The sequence below is a fragment of the Oncorhynchus kisutch genome, linkage group LG16 (genome assembly GCF_002021735.2).
Source record: "Oncorhynchus kisutch isolate 150728-3 linkage group LG16, Okis_V2, whole genome shotgun sequence".
NCBI lineage: Eukaryota > Metazoa > Chordata > Actinopteri > Salmoniformes > Salmonidae > Oncorhynchus > Oncorhynchus kisutch.
The window spans coordinates 15,687,013-15,708,933 of NC_034189.2; the positions used below are offsets into that span (position 1 = coordinate 15,687,013).

The window sequence follows — 21,921 nt, forward strand, 5'->3', positions numbered from 1 at the left end:
TTTAGAGGCGATAGGTTGGACAGATCGAGTGAAAAAAATAAAAAATCCCACACAACATCACTATCACGCATTAGTTCCGCTTCCCCACCCGCCATTTTTAAAAAGACCCAACAGGGCTCATTGCCTGCTTGAATTATGCAGAAATGGGCAGCGTTTATGTCATGTAGTAGATTCTGTTGGAAAGGGGAGAAACTGTGCTTTACACTGGTATTGACATTACAGTTGATCTGGAAGTATTACGTTTTTGGGGCGCTAAAATAAGGGCAATTGTACGGACCAAGGCGATGTACGAGTTTACGTTACATTTTTGCATCTGAGCTCCTAGAGTGTGCGGCTCTCCTTTTATTTTCATGTTTTCTACTCCGCTGGCCAGCACCTCGCCTAAATAGGTGTGTGTTCCTTTTTCTTCTAGAACCGCCACTGATAACCGGTTTTACAGAGAGAGGAGTTTGGTTTCTCTTGCTATGACAGGAAGTACTACTGTTCTCTGTAGGAAAATGCAGCGTGTGGTGGGTTGAGTCGGTTAGCAACGAGGTGAACCACGGCAACATAACAAGTATATGGATAAGTACAGCAGAAGACGCCTGATTGGTTGAAGCCGTTCTCAAACAAAAACATAGCTTAGACATTCATATACACGTTTGTACAAGCAATTCCCAATCTCTAAACTCACTCCAATGTCATTTTGAATATCACAAATTGGACTAAGAAAAGAACAGTCAAGATTTCTTCTGGTCTTTTATTACTACTCATTAATGTTTTAGGTTGTTTATTTTATTACACAGACAAATTAGCCACACAAGTACATTTGATTGTGTTCTGTTTGTTTTAAAATCATTTATATTATTCTCCCTTTTGTTTAGTGCTGTTGCTAAAAAAAGTTACACAAGAACGAACATACTCTTGTCTAACTTGTGAGCACACTGAGGCGGTAAACTAACACTTCACTTAATAAAACTAAATGGTCAACAACAAAATAGGAAAATAAGAGTATGATTGAAGGAAAAAATGAGGGTAAAAATAAAAAGAAGAAATGGACAAGCGTACATTCACACAGCCCAGCCCACTCAACTCAAACAGTAAACCCCCCCTTTCCCTTTATTGGTAAACTATTAGGCTCCGCCCATTTCCCCTTTGTTAGTCGAGGCTCCCATTCCAGATTGCTTGATTCTCAATGCAAGACTAGGAGGAGCCTATATATCATTAACTTAATGTTCCAATTATTATCTAGGAACATCATCATCATCAGAATACCCTTAACCGACCTATCCTCAGTATCTCCATCAACAACCATCCAGCCAGACTACTATAAAAAGAGGGGAAGGGGGCGGAACTCTGAAGAGAACCGGAAAGAAACGAGCAAACAGGTTTCTCAAATTGAAAGTAATACTTTTAAAACGTTATATAAGCCATATTAATGACTGCACGGAACCACGGAAACCAAACACACACTGGAAAACATACACACACATTCACACACTGGAAAACACACACAGCTCTCCAAGTGTTTTCTGTAATTGGGTCGAATAACAGTGTGTTCAGTCCATTGGTTAGGATCAGGGCAGTGTTAAGCTTCACATGGATGTACCTTTAGTCTATGACCTTTTACTATATGCAGATCACATTGACAATTTAACATTCAGTTTTCACTGAAAGTGTATTACAATCCTATAAAACAATCCTATAAAACTGTTTTTAGCTTTGACTTTGAAGTATATGACAAGTCTACAACACTTCTAACTGTTCTGAGATCCATACAGAGAAGGGTTCCTATAGTATGACTTGATGAGGGTGGACAGTCATCCTCTAGGGTTAGGGTGTAGCGTAAGGGTTAGGGAGTTGGCAGTGTAGGGGCTGGTTCATTGTTGATTTATAAGGTCCAATGGGAGGGGATGGGTTCTGTCCTTTCCTCATCTTGTCTCTTAAATTGTGCTTAGAAGGTATGAGAGCTTTCAAATGCACACACACTTGCACGACACATAAACACAGTCACAAACGCGCACAAACACCCTGGAACACACAAAGAGCCACACAATAATGCCTTATTTCACACTCCCTACTCTATACGGATACCTCTATACTCTAGTCCAGTACTGTCCACTCCACATACCTCCTGACTTCAGAGAGACATGCTATTGGTTCTCTCAGCTGACAGTCAAACAGACAGACATGGTATTGGTTCGCTGTGCTGTCAGTCAAAGTCATAGACTTGGTATTGGTGCTCTGAGCTGTCAGTCTTGATCGGTGAGTGCATCACTATAGGGCTATGCAATGCCTACATCTAGCTATCACACAACATGTACAGTGTGCTTGTTCAACAAGGAATTTGCTATCTTATCTCTTTGATGAAGACTAAAGTATGTTAGTAGTGAGGTATATGCAGGCTGGAATAGGGGGAAGTTGTCCCACAGATGATGATCTTGGGTCAGTTCAGCATTTTCTTCACTAATGGTTAAGGTTAGGATTGGTGGAGGGGAAGCGTATCCTAGATCTGTAGCTAGAGGGAAACTTCACTCCATAGCATGCAGGTACATGTATGTATGTTGTCATAAAGACTATTGGACAAACACAGTGACCCCTGCTGGTCGAGTCTGGGACTGCCAGCAGCATTGGAAGCACTTGTTACTGATTTACTAGTGTAGGAGTTAACTCACTAACAATGTCACTCTTCTTCATCCATCCTCATCATCGTCATCTGCTAATCTTTGCCCAAAAGCTTAATAACAAACACACATGTGCACGCACACACACACACACCAACAAACCCATATTTGCATACAAAAGAAAAGGAAACATTCCGTCTATATTCACATTGGCTGAAATCAGGCATGCAGATGCTTCCACACAGTCAAACAACCACACCCCCCTTACCCGCCCACCCCAATCCCCTCATGGGAACAAAAATGTGTCACTTGAACAGGGCTAATGGAAGACATGATCTACCCGGCAACAGCGAGGCGGAAGTAGACTTTCATTGGCTGTTGCTATGGTTAAGGTTCACATGACCAATGAGAAGCCTCACCCCTTCACTGAGGCAGGTTACAAAAAGCAACGATACAAAAAATCATACCAAATTGATTAGAGGAGTTGACACACACACATTTTCATTATAAGTATTTCTGCTAACGTCTTTTCTTCTATTTCATAATATTTCAAACTTTAAAATTAAAGAGAAAAATTGTTATAACGTTACTATTACATCATTGTCAGTATAATTATTAATAGCATTAATATCATAGTCATATTTCTCATTATCATAATTATTACTATTAGTTAACACTACGGTGAGGTCACTACAGACCCTTCCCACTCCATAGGTTAAAGGGCTCTATTGGCTGACAGACTTTCCGATAGAGGGAGGGAGAGAGGACTGGCCGACACCCCTAAAATGCCCTTTCCTTGCTACCCTTTTTCTATATTCCCTTGTTCCTAAATTCTCCCTTTCTTCCATTCCCTATTTTCATTTATCCATTCCCTCTATCCTTCGCTGTCTAGGTGAAGATCTCTCTCTCTCTTTCTCTCTAAAGAGATGAATAGGTGAGGTTGAGATGAATTGTGGGAGGACAGTTTTAGAATGAGATGAATTGTGGGAGGACAGTGTTTCATTAACGGTCTTACATTTTCCCTCTGTCCCTCTACTTTTACTATATCTACTTTTGCATATCTCTCCCTCTGTCTCTTTGTTAGCTGGTCTGAGGGAATGACAGGTTTAAGAGATGTGGGAGTGGGTTTGTGACAAATGCTATCGTCCCACTCTCACCCACCACCCATACATCTAGCTCTCCATCCCTCTAGCTCTCCATCCATCTCTCTCTCTCCCCCTCTCTCGCTCACTCGCTCTTCAGCAGGACACCTCCATGGTATGGGAGGGGCTGGGGGGCATCTGCCCACCCTGAGAGCTCTGAGACAGGGTACGAGAACGCTGACGCTCCCCATCCATGGAGTAGGAGGAAGACAGTGAGGCGGTGCGCGAACGAGACAGACGCGTCATAATGGACGATGCCACTGTGGGAGAGGGAGGGGGTAAAAGAGAGAGGGAGGGGGTAAAAGAGAGAGGGAGGGTAAAAGAGAGAGGGAGGGGGTAAAAGAGAGAGGGCGGGGGTAAAAGAGAGAGGGAGGGGGTAAAAGAGAGAGGGAGGGGGTAAAAGAGAGAGGGAGGGGGTAAAAGAGAGGGAGAGAGGGTAAAAGAGAGGGAGAGAGGGTAAAAGAGAGGGAATAAGAGAGAGAGGTGGGAGATGACGAAAAAGAGAGAGGGGACACAGAGAGGAGGGGAGAGAGGGAGAGGATTATTAGATTGATATAGAGAGACAGTAGCACTATAGGTCACAGCAGTTCCTCATTGCCACAGATTAGAAACGGAGGAGAACTTACTGTAGCCCATCCCCTGGATGAAGTACTTGAACGCCTCAGTCAGTTTGCTGGGCTGTAAGCAGACAATAAGAAGATACATTATATTGTACTTAATGTATATGTAATGTTTAGATAAATATTGTGTATCTGAATCATAACACAGTTAAGTGTGAAATGTGTTACCTGGGTGAGTTGGGGAAGACCACCAGCATCGGCCATCTGAGGAAGAAGAGGATGACAGAAAAGTTGGGATGTATTGCATTGACAGAGAGGTCTGATACCGACGCCAGAGCTATGTGGCAGCAACTAAAGTCCTAATGTTGTCCTCATTCTGATTGTGCCCAAATTTTCAGACAGGTGTACACGATTAAAGACACATTGTGATCCGATTGTGATCACATCTTCCTGACCACCTCCGGGGGAGTCAGGCATGCATTGTGTCTGGATATCTTACAAGTGTAGACGGATATGGACAGTGAAACTATTTCAATCATAATTATCCTGCCTTCTAAAATCATTGACTGGTGGCACCGTTGACTTATGGCATCAATATGTTTCTTAAAATCAATATTATTTTGACAGAATAGCTGTAAAAAAATATATGCATATAGGGAGGGACCAGGAAATCTAGTGGCAATGTAGACAGTGGCCGGATATGAGACACATTTTAAGACCATACTTCTGAAAACGTAGGCACAATCAGAATGTGGACAAGATCAGAACAAACGATGCATATCAGCAGCAAGTATAAACAAGACTATTATGCCAGACCAAAGGGATGAGTAGAGCTTGAGTACCTTGAGGAATGAGGTTGTTGTTGGGTCCAGTTTGCTGTTGCACTCCACCTGGTGGACAAGAACAGAAAAACATGTTTATTAAATCACACCACGACATTCACATGACCTGTATTCGATGGTTACATTGTAGGTCTAACGTATGTAGAAGACTTACAGCAGCCTCCTCATGAGGTGCCTGATCCCCAACCACCAGCATCACGGGACACCTGAGAGAGAGAGAGAGAGAGAGAGAGAGCGCAAGACAGAGGGAGAGAGAGAGAGAGAGAGAGAGAGAGAGCGCAAGAGAGAGAGAGAGAGAGAGCAAGACAGAGGGAGAGAGAGAGAGAGAGAGAGCAAGACAGAGGGAGAGAGAGAGAGAGAGAGAGCAAGACAGAGGGAGGGAGAGAGAGAGAGAGAGAGAGAGAGAGAGAGAGAGAGCGCAAGAGAGAGAGAGAGAGAGAGAGAGCGCAAGACAGAGGGAGAGAGAGAGAGAGAGAGAGAGAGAGAGAGAGAGAGAGAGAGAGCGCAAGACAGAGGGAGAGAGAGAGCAAGACAGAGGGAGAGAGAGAGAGAGAGAGAGAGAGAGAGAGAGAGAGAGAGAGCGCAAGACAGAGGGAGAGAGAGAGAGAGAGAGAGCAAGACAGAGGGAGGGAGGAGAGAGAGAAGAGAGCAAGACAGAGGAGGGAGAGAGAGAGAGAGAAGATAGAGAGGAAGAGAGAGAGAGAGAGAGAGAGAGAGAGCAAGACAGAGGGAAGAGAGAGAGAGAAGAGGGAGAGGGAATGGGAGGAAGAGGAGAGCGCAAGACAGAGGGAGAGAGAGAGAGAGAGAGAGAGAGAGCAAGAGGGAGGGAGAGAGAGAGAGAAGAAGAGAGGAGAGAGAGAGAGAGAAGCAAGAGATAGAGAGAGAGAGGAGAGAGAGAGAGCAAGACAAGAGGGAGAAGAGAGAGCAAAGAAGAGGGAGGGAGGGAGAGAGAGAGAGCAAGACAGGAGGGAGGGAGAGAGAGAGAGCAAGAGAGAGAGAGATGAAAAAGAGAGAGAGAGCAGACAGAGAGAGAGAAAGAAGAGAGAGAGAAGAAGCGGCAAGGGACAGAGGAAGAGAGAGAGAGAGAGAGAGAGAGAGAGCGCAAGACAGAAGGAAGAGAGAGAAGAGAGAGGAGCAAGACAGAGGGAGGGAGGGAGAGAGAGAGAGAGAGAGCAAGACAGAGGGAGGGAGGAGAGAGAGAGAGAGACAGAGGAGGAGGAGGGAGGGAGAGAGAGAGAGAGAGAGAGAGAGAGAGAGAGAGAGAGAGAGAGAGAGAGAGAGAGAGAGAGAGAGAGAGAGAGCGCAAGACAGAGGGAGAGAGAGAGAGAGAGCGCAAGACAGAGGGAGAAAGAGAGAGAAAAAGAGAGCGATAGAGTGAGAGACATATTCCACACTGTTGTCACAGCTGATTTAAGGGGTAAAAAAAAAATACGTACTTGAAGTTGCTGTTACGGTCAATGATCAGATCCCTGCGGCTGTAAGAGAGGAAAGGAGGAAGGGGAGGTTACACTAGTGTAGGTTTGTGTTTGTGTGTTTATTCTTGTGGGGACTTCTGGTAAATAAAACAACATTTGACCAACTGGGGACATTTAGTTGGTCCCCACACGGTCAAATGCTATTTCTAGGGGGTTTAGGGTTAGAATTAGGTTTAGAAGCCAGGGTAGGTTCTTTATGGAGGGGGGAGGTTGGGGGGATATATAATTAAAATATAAAAATAAAACCTTTATTTAACTAGGCAAGTCAGTTATGAACAAATTCTTATTTTCAATGACGGCCTAGGAACAGTGGGTTAACTGCCTTGTTCGGGAGCACAACGACAGATTTGTACCTTGGGGATTCGAACTTGCAACCTTTCGGTTACTAGTCCAACGCTCTAACCACTAGGCTATGCTGCCGCCCCCACATGTTAAGGTTAGTGAAAGAGCACAGGTTAGGGCTTAGGGGAAAAAGGATTTTGAATGGGACTGTTTATGTGTGTACCTGTTGTAGCTTCTCCAGAACAGCTCAATGTTGATGAGGTTGGGGGCTTTAGAGATGCGATCTCTGTGTGACCTCACCAGGTCTGCATTTGCTGACATCTCCTCCTATAAACCAAGACAGAAATTACACAACAGTATTGTCCTTACTAAACTCAGCAAAAAAAGAAACGTCCTCTCACTGTCAACTGTGTTTATTTTCAGCAAAATTAACATGTAAATATTTGAATGAACATAATAAGATTCAAAAACTGAGACATAAACTGAACAAGTTCTACAGACATGTGACTAACAGAAACAGAATAATTTGTCCCTGGACGAAGGGGGGGGGGGGTAAAAATCTAAAGTAACAGTCAGTATCTGGTGTGGTCACCAGCTGCATTAAGTACTGCTGTGCATCTCTTCCTCATGGACTGCACCAGATTTTCCAGTTCTTGCTGTGAGATGTTACCCCACTCTTCCACCAAGGCATCTGCAAGTTCCCGGACATTTCAGCGGGGAATGGCCCTAGCCCTCACCCTCCGATCCAACAGGTCCCAGACGTGCTCCATGGGATTGAGATCCGGGCTCTTCGCTGGCCATGGCAGAACACTGACATTCCTATCTTGAAGGAAATCACACACAGAATGAGCAGTATGGCTGGTGGCATTGTCCTGCTGGAGGGTCATGTCAGGATGAGTCTGTAGGAAGAGTACCACATGAGGGAGGAGGATGTCTTCCCTGTAACGCACAACGTTGAGATTGCCTGAAATGACAACAAACTCAGTCCGTTGACGATAAATACGAATCCAACCATCATACCTGTTGAGACAAAACCGCGACTCGTCAGTGAAGAGCACTTTTTGCCAGTCCTGTCTGGTCCAGCGACGGTGGGTTTGTGCCCATAGGCGACGTTGTTGCCGGTGATGCCTGGTGAGGACCTGCCTTACAAAAGGCCCTCAGTCCAGCCTCTCTCAGCCTATTGTGGACAGTCTGAGCATTGATGGAGGGATTCCTGGTGTAACTCGGGCAGTTGTTGTTGCCATCATGTACCTGTCCTGCATGTGTGATGTTCGGATGTACCAATCCAGTGCAGGTGTTGTTACATGTGGTCTGCCACTGTGAGGATGATCAGCTGTCCATCCTGTCTCCCTGTAGTGCTGTCTTAGGCATCTCACAGTACAGACAGTGCAATTTATTGCCCTGGCCACATCTGCAGTCCTCATGCCTCCTTGCAGCATACCCAAGGTACGTTCATGCATATGAGCAGGGACCCTAGGCATCTTTATTTTGGTGTTTTCAGTAGAAAGGCCTCTATAGTGTTCTAAGTTTTCATAACTGTGACCTTAATTGCCTACCGTCTGTTAAGCTGTTAGTGTCTTAACGACCGTTCCACAGGTGCATGTTCATTAATTGTTTATGGTTCATTGAACAAGCATTGGAAACAGTGCTTAAACCCTTTACAATGAAGATCTGTGAAGTTATTTGGATTTTTACGAATTATCTTTGAAAGACAGGGTCCTGAAAAATGGATGTTTCTTTTTTTGCTGAGTTTATGTCCTTACTATGTCAAATATTGTGTGTTTTATAGGATAAAGATAGATAGTTCAATAGTAAAAAAAAAACACATCAGGTTACATTCTATAATAACACAGTATTTTTTTACACACACACACACACACACACACACACACACACACACACACACACACACACACACACACACCTGGCTGAAGAGATGACTCAGGATCTGCTCTGTGATGGAGGAGGTCAGGGTAGTGATCTAGAGACAGACAGACAGAGGAGACAGAAAGAGAGAGACATAAGACAAATCAATAACAGCTTAGTTAATATCATACAGCACAGTACAACCACCATGAATACAATTCCACTAGCTGTTATCCTCCTCTAAACGCTCATTTATCAAATTGGCATTTCACAATAACAATATTCATCAAAAACCTCCATTGTCCAAGAACGTAATGGCTGTTTATGAAAGCAATTTTACATTTCTGGTGATAATTGAGTTTCTATTTTAATTTTAAAAGGAACACAACAAGAACACAAAAGAGAAATTATCAAATTGAATAAGATCTTGGACTGATATTTGATCTAATAGTCAAATTGATGGAAATGCTGCTAGTATTCATGAACACACCCCCTGTTCCCCTTATCCTACAGTCATGGAGAAACCAATATTTAGTGTTCAGAGATAAAAACACAGCAGTTCTGACTGGCGTGGAAGTTGGTATGGAGTCTTCAGAGGGGTAAGGATAATTAGGAGTCTGAATCTAGGGGATTTGGTGGTCAATAAAATTACTGAGAAAAATAGCAGACGATTTTGCCACTCCTTTTTGCCATATCTTCAATTGAAGCCTACTAGAAAGTGTGTTCCCTCAGGCCTGGAGGGAAGCAAAAATGATTCCTACCTATGGGAGCGTGCAGTACTACATAGAGCCATGACTACATGAAACTCTATTCCACATCAAGTAACTGATGCAGCAGTAAAATGAGATTTAAAAAACAGATTAAAAAAATACACCTCATGGAACAGTGGGGACTGTGAAGCAACACAAACATAGACACAGACACATGATAACACACGCACTATACACATACATAGATTATGTGTTGTAGATATGTGGTGAGTAGTGGTCTGAAGGCACACACTTAATGTGCTGTGAATTAAATGTCTTTAAAATGGTATATACTGCCTTTATTTTGCTGGACCCCAGGAAGTGTAGTTGCAAATGGGATCCATAATAAATACAAAATTACCTTCTGGGCTTCTGAGTAATGATAATATTTCATACAAAAGACTTTAAAACATATATTTTTAAACATATTAAATGGACAGTAACCTTCTGGGCCGCCCAGTCCATCCACCCTCTGGTCTCAGGATCCATGTTGATGAGAACCAGACCTTCAACTGAGTCTGGATGGGCCATCTGAGAAGGAGAGAGAGAGAGAATAAAAGAGAGAGAGAGAGACAGAGAGAGAGAGAGAGAATAAAAGAGAGAGAGAGAATAAAAGAGAGAGAGAGCGAGAGAGACAGAGAGAGAATAAAAGAGAGAGAGAGAATAAAAGAGAGAGAGAGAATAAAAGAGAGAGAGAGAACAAAAGCGAGAGTAAAACATTTGTCAGTATTAACAGTGTCTTTGGAAAGTATTCAGACCCTTTGACTTCTCCAGTTTGTTACACTACAGCCTTATTCTTAAATAGATTAAATCTTCTTCTCTTTTTTTTTGCAATCTCCACATAATACCCCATAATGACAACACGAAAACAGGTTTTTAGATACACAGAAATACCTTATTTACGAAAGTATTCAGACCATTTGCTATGAGACCCAAAATTGAGATCAGGTGTAGCATTGAAGGTCCCCAAGAACACAGTGGCCTCCATCATTCTTAAATGAAAGAAGTTCGGAACCACCAAGGCTGTCATTGTAAATAAGAATTTGTTCTTAACTGACTTGCCTAGGTATATATATATATATTTTTTTAAATCTAATAATAAAAATGACTGTTTAGACTGCTGAATTGTATGAATTGACAAAAAGAAGCAAGCACTGGGATACACTGAGGAGATAACCACATAGCAAGATTTTGCTGATGCAGGCTCAACCTAAACTATGTTCTCTCTGCTCAGACTGGGTTTACAAACTTGTGTAAATCATATTTGATTCACACAAGCAGTGGGTGAGCTTCAGATCTCACATGTTTTATTCTGAACGTTGCTGTCATCCTCATCTGATAGAAGGCGACCTGCTAAAGATAGTTTTAAACTGATCTTTGAATGTGATTTTGTCAGGTTTGAAATACATGTTGTTGACAGCTCTGTCTCTCGAGACAGAACAGTGATTTAGTCATATACCATTTCATCCATGTTTAAAGCTGCAGTCAAGTCTCTACTTCCTGATTGGGTCTAAACACACTTTAACATGTTTATTTTGCAGACCCTCTGCTCTAATAGAAATCAATTAGAAATTGCAATTGCTCTTATGACCTGTTGTTGGAGAACATGGACATAATATAGCAACCAAACACAATAAAAAAAATGTTTTTTAAAAATATTGTTTGATGCTAATTCTCACTACACATAGACATAGGATCTACATGCCTAGACGAATGCCTCAATGCTTGTTAATGGTTTGTAACTTGAGCTTTATACCTTGTATGTGAATCCATTCATTTTACAAAGTTATTCAAATAATACTTGATTTGATATTCACTTCTCATTACCATTCCTTGATCTTAGCCAGCTAAACCCATAAGAGCTGATTGCACCTGGTTCAACTTTAGGCTCTGGCCTATTGTGATTCATCTTATGGAGACAGATAATTCATTTCATGGGCTAATAGCTTAGTCTTACTACGGATCACATTTGAGGGTTTACTACTAGAATGTTAATAAATGGAGTCAGATATACTTTCTAATAGACTTTGTCCATTATTTGCTTAGTCTTATTATGGGTCTAATATGGGGTATATATAATATGGTTATATGATAAACATTACCCCACTACACTAACCCATGTTATTTCAATGCACAGACTAGTACCAAGAGACTACATAACATAACTAACAGCATGGTATACTTAAGCAATATTACTATTATTGTTATTGCTATTATAAACTGGTTAGCAACTTAATTAGAGCAGTAAAAGGTCATTTTTGGTAATACCTGTGGTATACAGTCTGATATACCACGCCTTTCAGCCAATCAGCATTCAGTGCTGGAACTACCATGTTTATAATGTGATTTATGGCAGGGCAGCTGTATGAACTGATACAGGGGGAAGTAACATGATAAGAACACACTCACTGTGAACCTGGAGAGAATGTAAGAACCAGATCCCACTCCAATTCCGATGACAGTACGGAAACTAGAACAGGGAGTACAGACTTAGTGGCAGAGTTTCTGATAGTGACAACATGGATAGACATGTCTGGACTGTAATATAGATCTGTATTTCAGTACAGAGTACCGACTTAGTGACAGAGTTTCTGATAGTGACCACGTCTCTTGTGAATGCCAGTAGACGTTTGAGAATACTAAGTAATACATTTTTTTTGTGGTGGACAAGACAGTAAACAAGCAAGTATTATGTAATGAAGATGAAATAAGTCTGACTCACTTGAAATATGTCAGGACAGCAGGGATCATCTCTGCAATTTGTTCCATGGATGGATATTGGTATCTAAAACACATGAGCGAGAACATGTTTATATGAACAATTAAACACACATGCGCACACACACACACACACACGCACACACACACACACACACACACCCCATAGGATAGGCGGTAGCCCCCTCCTCTTGGCCTGGAGCATCGATGTGGACCAGGGTAAAGTTCTTCACTATCTCCTGCATCTCCTCAAACTTAAACAGAGGAGAGAAGCAGCTTTTACCTGGGAGAGAGAGAGATTAGGAGAAAGAGAATGGGAACGAGAGAGAAAGAAATAGTGAAAGTAAGAACTTGAAAAGCATAAATCATTCACCATAAAAAATAAAAACTGAAGGGCAGTCGCAGAACTGAAGAGAAACTCCAAATTAAAAAAGGCATATTGCTGTAGGGGATGACTGAGGAAAGGGAAACAAAGCAGAGATGAAAGGTAAAGACAGAGTAATAGAAGGAGAGAGAGAGAGACTCACTGTCCAGGCCCACGTCATGGAAGGTCAGGATGGCAGGACGGCGTGTGTTGGAGGTTCCATGGAGAGTCACGTGGAGGAGACCATGTGGAGTCTCAATACTGTGTTCCTGAGAGGGAGAGAGAGTTACACACATATACTACCGTAACACTAAGCTACACACACACACACACACACACACACAGTGAACATTCTTCCACATATCGAAATAAAACCACACACACACAAACATATGTTGAACAAACATACTTTCACTGACACAAACACACACACACACACACACACAGCCACACACACACACACAGTCATTTATTCAGAAACAGTGTTACCTGGCCCTGGTCCAACAGTATCCGAGCTGCAGCCTCAACATCCTACAAAGATGGAGAAAACCGTTCATGTCTCTATTGGTTTTGGGTACAACAGTAGGCAGAACCAGACATATTTCTGACACACAATATCATTGTGAAATACATCTGGGAACCTCTCTGGGAAGATAATTGTGAAATGAATATGTACAGCTGTTCATTGGAAAATACTTTTCACAGTATCAACCCACTAACATGAGTCGTGTGCCCGTATTCACAAAGTAGAGTCAGTTTCTATATTTTACATCATAATGAATAAGATCAATGTATTATGATTCTGGACACGGCGGACCTGATATCTTAGATTAGCACTCCTACTCTGAGACACTCTTGGAATATGGTCCTGGTTCATGCATTTGAGTCTGTAATTCCCCTAACAGTCCACCGTCAGCAGATGGCAGCAGTGAGACAACACATCTCAACCCTCCTCTTCAGCTCTGTTCTGCACAACAACAGAAGAGCTTCTCATCTTACACACCCTCAGGGCTATGACATCAACCAAGCTCTCATGTCTGAGCCAGCCTAGCCCAGCAACTACACAAGTACACACACGAGAACACATGCAGTCACACACACAAAGACACACCCGGGGCGGCAGGGTAGCCTAGTGGTTAGAGCGTTGGACTAGTAACCGAAAGGTTGCAAGTTAAAATCCCCGAGCTGACAAGGTACAAATCTGTCGTTCTGCCCCTGAACAGGCAGTTAACCCACTGTTCCTAGGCCGTCATTGAAAATAAGAATTTGTTCTTAACTGACTTGCCTAGTAAAATAAAGGTTAAAAAAACACCCCTTGACTTTGTCCACATTTTGTTGCCGATGTTTTTGTCACACGCAATACCCCATGTCAAAGTGGAATTGTGTTTTTAGACTTTTTTTTTTTTTAATTGCTAGCTGAAATGTCTTGAGTCAATAAGTATTCAACCCCTTTGATATGGCAAGGCTAAATATGTTCAGGAGTAAAAATGTGCTTAACAAGTCACATAATAGGTTGCATGGGCTAACAGTGTGCAATAATGGTGTGTAAACATGATTTTTGATCTCTGTACCCCACACATACAATTTTCTGTATGGTCCCTCAGTCGGGCAGTGAATTTCAAACACAAATTCAACCACAAAGACCAGGGAGGTTTTCCAACGCCACTCAAAGAAGGACACCTATTGGTAGATGGCAAAAAAGAAATAAGCAGACATTGAATATCCCTTTGAGCATGGTGAAGTTATTAATAACACTATGGATGGTGTATCAATATCACTACAAAGATATGGGCGTCCTTCCTAACTCAGTTGCCGGAAATGAAGGAGATTTCACCATGACTTTAAAAACAGCTACAGTTTAACGGCGCTGATAGGACAACGGAGGATGGATCAACAACATTGTAGTTACTGCACAATACGAACCTAACTGACAGAGTGAAAAGAAGGAAGCCTGTACAGAATAAAAAGATTCCAAAACATGCATCCTGTTTGAATTAAGGCACTTAAGTTAAAACTGCAAAAGATGTGGCAAAGAAATGTACTTCATGTCCTGAATAGAAAGTGTTATGTTTGGGGCAAATCCAACACATTACTGAGTACCACTTTTCATATTTTCAAGCATGGTAGTGGCTGCATCATGTTATGGGTAATGCTTATCTTCGGCAAGGACTCGTTTTTTTGTGATAAAAATAAACGGAACAGAGATAAGCATAGGAAAAATCCTAGAGGAAAACCTGGTTCAGTCTGCTTTCCAACACCTTTCAGCAGGAAAATAACCTAAAACACAAGGTCAAATATACACTGGAGTTGCTTACCAAGACAGCATTGAATGTTCCTGAGTTGCCTAGTACGGACTTAAATTAGTTTGAAAATATATTGTAAGACTTGAAAATGGCTGTGTAGCAATGATCAAAAACCAACTTGACAGAGCTTGAATTTTTTTTAAATAATGTGCAAATATTGTACAATCCACGTGTGCAAAGTGTTTAGACATGTACCCAGAAAGACTCACAGCTGTAATCACTGCCAAAGGGGATTCTGACATGTATTGACTCAGGGGGATGAATACTTAAAATATAAAATCAAGATATATTAGTATTGTTTATTCTACAAATCTTGTACTTTTACTTACAATTTGACATTACAGAGTATTCTGTGTAGATCGTTGACACACAAAAAAAGACAATTCAATCCATTTTAATCCCACCATGTAACAACAAAATGTGGAAGAAATCAAGTGGTGTAAATACTTTCTGAAGTCTGGATGTGTCAGCCTGCATGTGGCAGTGTGTATGTATGTACCTTTGTAGGATCGGGCTGACCAGGAAGTAAAGGTTTTTCCTCTGTGATGGCGATCTCCTGCATCTCCGTCGTCATGGCGTCACTTGTTCAAGCCCTAGAGAAGATACACACGTTTATGAATGAAAACGCATTACAATTTGAGCGTCTCTCACGTGCACGCACGCACACACGCACACACGCACACACTCTGCCTTAATCCACTGGGACTTTCGCAGTTCCGCACGACTTCATGGAAGTGATTTACTAATTAAAGTTTGCAACATAATTAACTGGGAAGAATAAGGGATGATGGAGGGATAGCGAGAGAGAGAGAGAGAAACAGAACAAGCAGAGAGGGACATACATAGTGCCACTTTAGGCAGAATGCAGTGCCAAGGTGACATTATTCAACTGTAATCCCAGTGTGTGTGTGGCCCCTAAGGTGCCTGTGTCTCTGTGTGTCTCAAACATCCCTCGACACTCTGCCCATCTCTCCCTATCTCCCCCCTACATATCTCTCTCCACAGAGACTTGGAGGTTGAGTACTCCTGAATCGTCTTAATATAATCATCACTGTCACCTGTTTGATAAATACCACATCAACTTGTGAGCCTAATAATATAGCCTGTTTTTGTATTCTTTCCGTATCAAATTGACCATGCCCAAAACAGTAGCCTGTCTGAAATGAGGAAGTGCACATTGAAGGCTGATGAATGATGACATGGCGGGCTGTAGCTTGGCTTGTGGCTAACCATTGGCACATCCCTTCCCTAGATGTGTGTTTTCTATTCCGTCAGGCTGTTGCAATTTAGGGACAGGATATCACTCAGAGAAGAAGAAGGTTACATTTTTAAATATGTTACCCGTTTCAGGAAATTAATCATTCTCATCAATATGTGTTTTTTGGCAAAAGTGTTGCTACTGCTCTCAACAAAACTTTGGATATGAGGTTATTGTCTCTTTTTTGAACAAAATTAAACAGACATATCTTGTAATTGAACAAAATAGTAAGGTGGACAATAACTGGGGTCCGTATGCCGATAATACCGGAATTATTTTTTTCACTGAACCGCTTATCAAATAGTAGTATTTCCACTGAAATGTTAAACATGCTAATTGCTAACACGTTAGCTAACATTTTTACAACACCAATAATCCCAAAACATTGACGGCTTGATCACAAGATAACAGTGTTGAAGGTAATATATGTCTTAAAAGCTGTTGAATATGCCGATAATACGGGGTGCTACGATATGACCATCCATTTGTATTGCTAGTACTGCATTATGGTTCATTGTTTAGCAGCTAATTTACATGTCCAAGCAAGACTCCACTTCACCAGATGAGTACATGGCCTATCAAGTTAGCCAGGTGTGTCTTGGGGTGATTACGGCCATTTATTTTATTTCATGAACATGTGAACAGGTGTAGACAATTGAGACCCATCCATGTAGCTAGAAGTGGCTGGGGGATGGCTATAGCCTCTCTTTCACATGACCCATCAATTTAGGCAAGTGTGTCTGGGTAAGCATCATCTAATAATGATAAATATTTTATCTGGACACTTTCTGTTTTTGATATTGCGACTATGCCAGTAACCATTTCACACATTCAAAAATACACCTTCTGTATCCTGTGCATGTGACAAATAAACATATTTATTTGATATAGTGTGTGTTTACCAAAGACGGTAATGTGAAGAACAACATGACCTGAACCAAAGTCAGATTAGGATACAGAAACACAATTTCAAATGTTGCTACATAAGACTGAAAAGGGGTGCTGGGTCACATATATAGATTTGTATGACATTTTCCATTTTTAGAGAGAGAGGATGACAGTGGGTGAAGATAGAGAGAGGTTGTTTTAAAGGACAGTTGGCTGGATTCCAACCCTTGCTGACAGCATAGATACGTGAGCCGGAGGCGGCGATGCTACCACTTCACAAGCGTCTTTATTCCACTCTATTATTCAGAATGTAGAAGATATTTTATCGCCTTCATAATATTGTTACTTTCAAATACTGAAATTAACATTTTAATAGCGAGCGACCAATGTCCAATCTAATGCCACATGACATGAAAGTAATTTTATGGAATGGTAACTGATAATTATTCCGAGAGACAATCACCCGGTACAATTTGGTTGTACACAAGTAATTCAATTACAATACAAGCCATGGATAACAATATGAATCAGCTCTCTGCAAATCAACAAACAGTGACATCATCCCAAATTCCCTATATAGTGTACTACTTCAGACCGGAGCTCTACACAGGCAGCAGCATTGCATCACACTGTTTCACAAAATGATCAGCCACAATGTGTCATGTGCCAGAGCTGGTTGGTTAGATATTGACTGGAATGTGGCAATCATTCAGTCATGCGACTAGCGGGTAGGTTGATTATGTATTAGCCTCTCTCTCTCTCTCTCTCTCATCACAACCATTAAACTCTTTAACTGTTTTAAAGTTAACATTGGCCTCATGGTGGGTGCCCTACTTTGCGAGGCATTAAAAAACCTTCCTGGTCTTTGTGGTTGAATCTCGATGCTCAACTGAGGGACCTTACAGATAATTTAATGAGTTGGGTACAGAGATGAGGTAGTCATAAAAAAATAATGTTAACAGTATTATTGCACACAGAGTGAGTCCATTCAACGTATGTAAGGTAACTTGTTAAGCTCATTTTTACTCTTGAATTTATTTAGGGGCCATAAAGGGGTTGAATACTTATTGATTCAAGACATTTCAGCTTGTCATTTGTAATTAATTTGTAAAACTATTGAAAAACATCATTCCACTTTTAATTTGGTCTGGGCCAGTGACAAAACAATTGTCATTTCTAAAACAATTCAAGGGATATGAATACTTTAAGGTACTGTATGTATATACAGCCAATTTGTCATTTGCTATCTCTGTTCCTTTCTCTTTTGCTCCCACCCTCCTCTTTCTTTCTGTCCGCCCCTCTTTCTCTCTCTCTCTCGCTCTCTTTTCCTCTCTCTCTCTCAAGCACACTCTCTCCCCCTCTCAATCACACTCTCTCCCCCTCTCAATCACACTCTCTCCCCCTCTCAATCTATCTTTCTCCCTGTGTGTGAGTCAGTGTGTTCTAGAGCGTGTAAAAATGGTTAAACTGCACAGGAGGGACCGTCTGTCACTACATAGAGATGGAGAGAGCGAGGGAGAGAGCTATGGGGGAACTGAACCCCCCCCTCTCTATCTCTGTCTCTAGCTCTCAACAGTTTGCTCTTTGTATTATGGATGTTATTCAACAGCTGCTTAGCTTGCGTTATCGGTCCTGAAGCGCTTGGTAGCCTGACATGCAAAATCAGCTTTTACCGCATCAGAAAATAGCTCTCCCTGGATAATTGTGTTTACACAGGCTTTGGATATAATCTGACCGTTCGGTGGAGTAGTCAGTACAGCTGCCATATGTAACTAAATGTGTTCCGTTTAAAAATCATGAAGCTTATGTAGGCAGCATGGTTGTGTTCAGGAGGACGCAACATTCTGAAAACGTCAGATAGAAATGTTGCACCCTGCACAGCAAATACTCCAGTGTTAAATCAACACAGAGTGTCAAGTATAAAACTGGTCCAGTATCTATACAGGTCCACACTTTTCAGTGTTAAATTAACACATTGCTTTGTGTAAAGCCTTATTTGAATATTTCCCCAGAGTGCCTTGCCTTTCGAGTGAATTGTATCGTTACCACCCATGACTGTATTTATTAGTGAAGAGAGATTTTGTTGTTGCATTCATCCATTTTCAGTACTGTGACCTTCACTAAGTAAGATCCTTATCAAATATTTTATCATTAAGGCTTGCCTGACCTCTACTTGTTCCTGGGCAGCCGTTACACAGTGTTACATCTCACTCTTGCCACCTCCCCGGTCAACAACAAGACCCAGGCCCTCGCGCAGTTCTGGCTGGGATCTTACCTCAGAACCCTGAGGCTGATCCCGGTCGACCTCCGAGCCCCAGTCTCCTTCCTGCTCTCCACACACTACGTCCAGCTCCAAAAGTTCTTAAGAAATTTTCAACTGGAAAAAGAGCCAGTCACGGATTTAACTAAACACCGCTCTCTTCTCTCTCTTGTGCAGGAGCGGGAACCAGTGTCCAGTGCACGGGCTTGCTACAGCCAAGCCCACAACGGTTTGGCGCAACGTGGCCCATCCTGCTCTGCTGAACCGGCACCGGGACCTGTCCTGGATGGTCGCCCATGAGATCCTCCCGGTCAGGGCCGTTATGCACTCCCGGGGGCATGGTGAGGACACCCGCATGCCCCCGACCAGGGACCTGTGGAAGGAAGCAGGCCCCCTGGTCTCCCTGTTTCTGCCAGGAGGGGAGGATCTAACACCCCAGCTCGTGCTGTATGGGGTGGGCCGAAGGCCTATTCCGCCGAAGGCCTTCACCAAGCTCTGGCCTATTCTCACGTGTCTGAACGATGCACTGTGGTCCTCCCGCAACCTGCTGGTAGCGAAACGAGTAGAGACCACCCCCCAGGCAGTGGCCATGGTAGCCACGGAAACCCTGGGGTGGTACAGAAGAAAGGGGGCCTCGACCCCAAGCGAAGGGTTCCCCACAATACCCAAGGCCGCGGCGGCCAAGGCCTGACAGCGCTGCAGCGCCTTGGGGAGGGATCTCCTCTGGGCACCGACAGACAGGGCGGTAATTGATTCGGAGGAGCAGGAGGCAAGTTTGATAAGGACTCACCCTGTTCCTGGCAAAGGACCGAAGCCTTTTAACAAAGTGACTTTTTGACATGTTTTTCATGTCTTAAAAATGTTTTACCTTTGTTAAATCATTTGTACACATTTTAAATGGCTTTTACAGAATTTGATGTTTTTTTTTACAAGAAGTACTTTTATTCACGGTTGTTTCGATTGTTTTTAACAACATGTACTTTTTAACAAATGTAAAATTCAAATACTGTGTTTTATACTTTTATGCCGTTTTTTATGTGTATAAAATCGTGCAAAAATAGGAGCTGTATTAAAGGAAATGCAACAATAAAACTTTTCCAAAAGAAAAAATAGAAAAATCCTTTCATTTTAATGTTTAACACAATACAACACATTTTTCATAAGGACTTCTTTTGAGGGCCTAGTTTTACCCTAATAGAGTGGCCTGAAACTCATGATTTACAGGCAACATCAGACCTCCAAGTCACGGCGGCAGGGTAGCCTAGTGGTTAGAGTGTTGGACTAGTAACCGGAAGGTTGCAAGTTCAAATCCCCGAGCTGACAAGGTACAAATCTGTCATTCTGCCCCTGAACAGGCAGTTAACCCACTGTTCCTAGGCCGTCATTGAAAATAAGAATTTGTTCTTAACTGACTTGCCTAGTTAAATAAAGGTAAAATTTAAAAAATTTAAAACATTATCCTGACTTGCAAAGTGATGTGTAATTCAAGTTTCAATGTCACATGCACAAGTACAGTGAAATGCCTTTCTTGTAAGCTCAAACCCCAACAATGCAGTAATCAATAACAATGTAATACTAAAAATAACAAGGTAGAACAAAAACACAAGTTATAAAATAAGAAGAACACAATGAAGTAAGCTATATACACGGTCAGCTCCAATACCATATTTACAATGGGCAGGGATACTGGATGGATAGATATGTATAGGGGGGGTAAGGTGACTAGACATCAGGATATATGATAAACAGAGTAGCAGAAGCGTGCCTACATGATGATTGTATGTGAGTTGTTGTGCATGTGTGTAGTCAGTACAGAGGTCCTGGATGGCAAGGAGCCCGGTCCTAGTGATGTACCGGGCTGTCCGCACCACCCTCTGTAGCGTTATGCGATCGTGGGCGGTGCTACTTCCATACCAGTGATGCTGCCAGTCAAGATGCTCTCAATGGTACAGCTCTATAACTTTTTGAGGATTTGAGGGCCCATGCCAAACCTTTTCAACCTCCTGAGGGGGAAGAGGCGTTGTCGCGCCTTCTTCACGACTGTAAGCATGTGTGTGGACCATTTTAAGTTCCTAGTGATTTAGACACAAAGGAACTTGAAACTTTCGACTTGCACAACTGTAGTCCTGTCGATGTGGAAGGGGGCGTTCTCGACCCCCGTTTTCTGTAGTCCTGTCGATGTGGAAGGGGGCGTTCTCGACCCCCGTTTTCTGTAGTCCTGTCGATGTGGAAGGGGGCGTTCTCGACCCCCGTTTTCTGTAGTCCTGTCGATGTGGAAGGGGGCGTTCTCGACCCCCGTTTTCTGTAGTCCTGTCGACGTCAATGTGCAGGCTATAACTGCGTGGTTATAGCCTGGTAAGTTCGTTAAATGCCAGCTTGTTATTTTTCTTGTCCTGAGGTGGAATGTATACAAAAGTCATGATAACAGCTGAAAACTCCCTCGGGAGGTAAAAAGAGTCAGCATTTGACCATCAGGTATTCCAAGACGGGTGAATGAGTCAGCAGACCAGCTGTTGTTGATGAACAGGCAAACCCCTCCTCCCCTCAATTTCCCCAACTGCACTGTCCTGTCCACACGGTGAATGGGGAAGCCATCGAGTTTTATCTTGTT

The 21,921-nt window shown here is 42.4% G+C and overlaps 1 protein-coding gene across 1 annotated transcript in view; it reads right to left on the reverse strand.

Moving 5' to 3' along the window:
- Positions 1 to 719: 719 nt before the first annotated feature.
- Positions 720 to 21,921, reverse strand: part of ndrg2 (NDRG family member 2) — a 35,319-nt gene continuing 14,117 nt past the window's right edge. The window contains exons 2-16 of the mRNA XM_020504014.2: positions 15,404 to 15,497; positions 13,091 to 13,132; positions 12,765 to 12,870; positions 12,400 to 12,520; positions 12,242 to 12,304; positions 11,929 to 11,989; positions 9,964 to 10,050; positions 8,829 to 8,885; positions 7,128 to 7,231; positions 6,584 to 6,622; positions 5,302 to 5,353; positions 5,148 to 5,195; positions 4,534 to 4,569; positions 4,372 to 4,423; positions 720 to 4,005 (exon numbers count right to left, since the gene is read on the reverse strand). Of these exons, the coding sequence (XP_020359603.2) occupies positions 3,842 to 4,005; positions 4,372 to 4,423; positions 4,534 to 4,569; positions 5,148 to 5,195; positions 5,302 to 5,353; positions 6,584 to 6,622; positions 7,128 to 7,231; positions 8,829 to 8,885; positions 9,964 to 10,050; positions 11,929 to 11,989; positions 12,242 to 12,304; positions 12,400 to 12,520; positions 12,765 to 12,870; positions 13,091 to 13,132; positions 15,404 to 15,478 (1,107 nt within the window). The 5' untranslated portion in view covers positions 15,479 to 15,497 and the 3' untranslated portion in view covers positions 720 to 3,841. The remainder of the gene's footprint in view (positions 4,006 to 4,371; positions 4,424 to 4,533; positions 4,570 to 5,147; positions 5,196 to 5,301; positions 5,354 to 6,583; positions 6,623 to 7,127; positions 7,232 to 8,828; positions 8,886 to 9,963; positions 10,051 to 11,928; positions 11,990 to 12,241; positions 12,305 to 12,399; positions 12,521 to 12,764; positions 12,871 to 13,090; positions 13,133 to 15,403; positions 15,498 to 21,921) is intronic.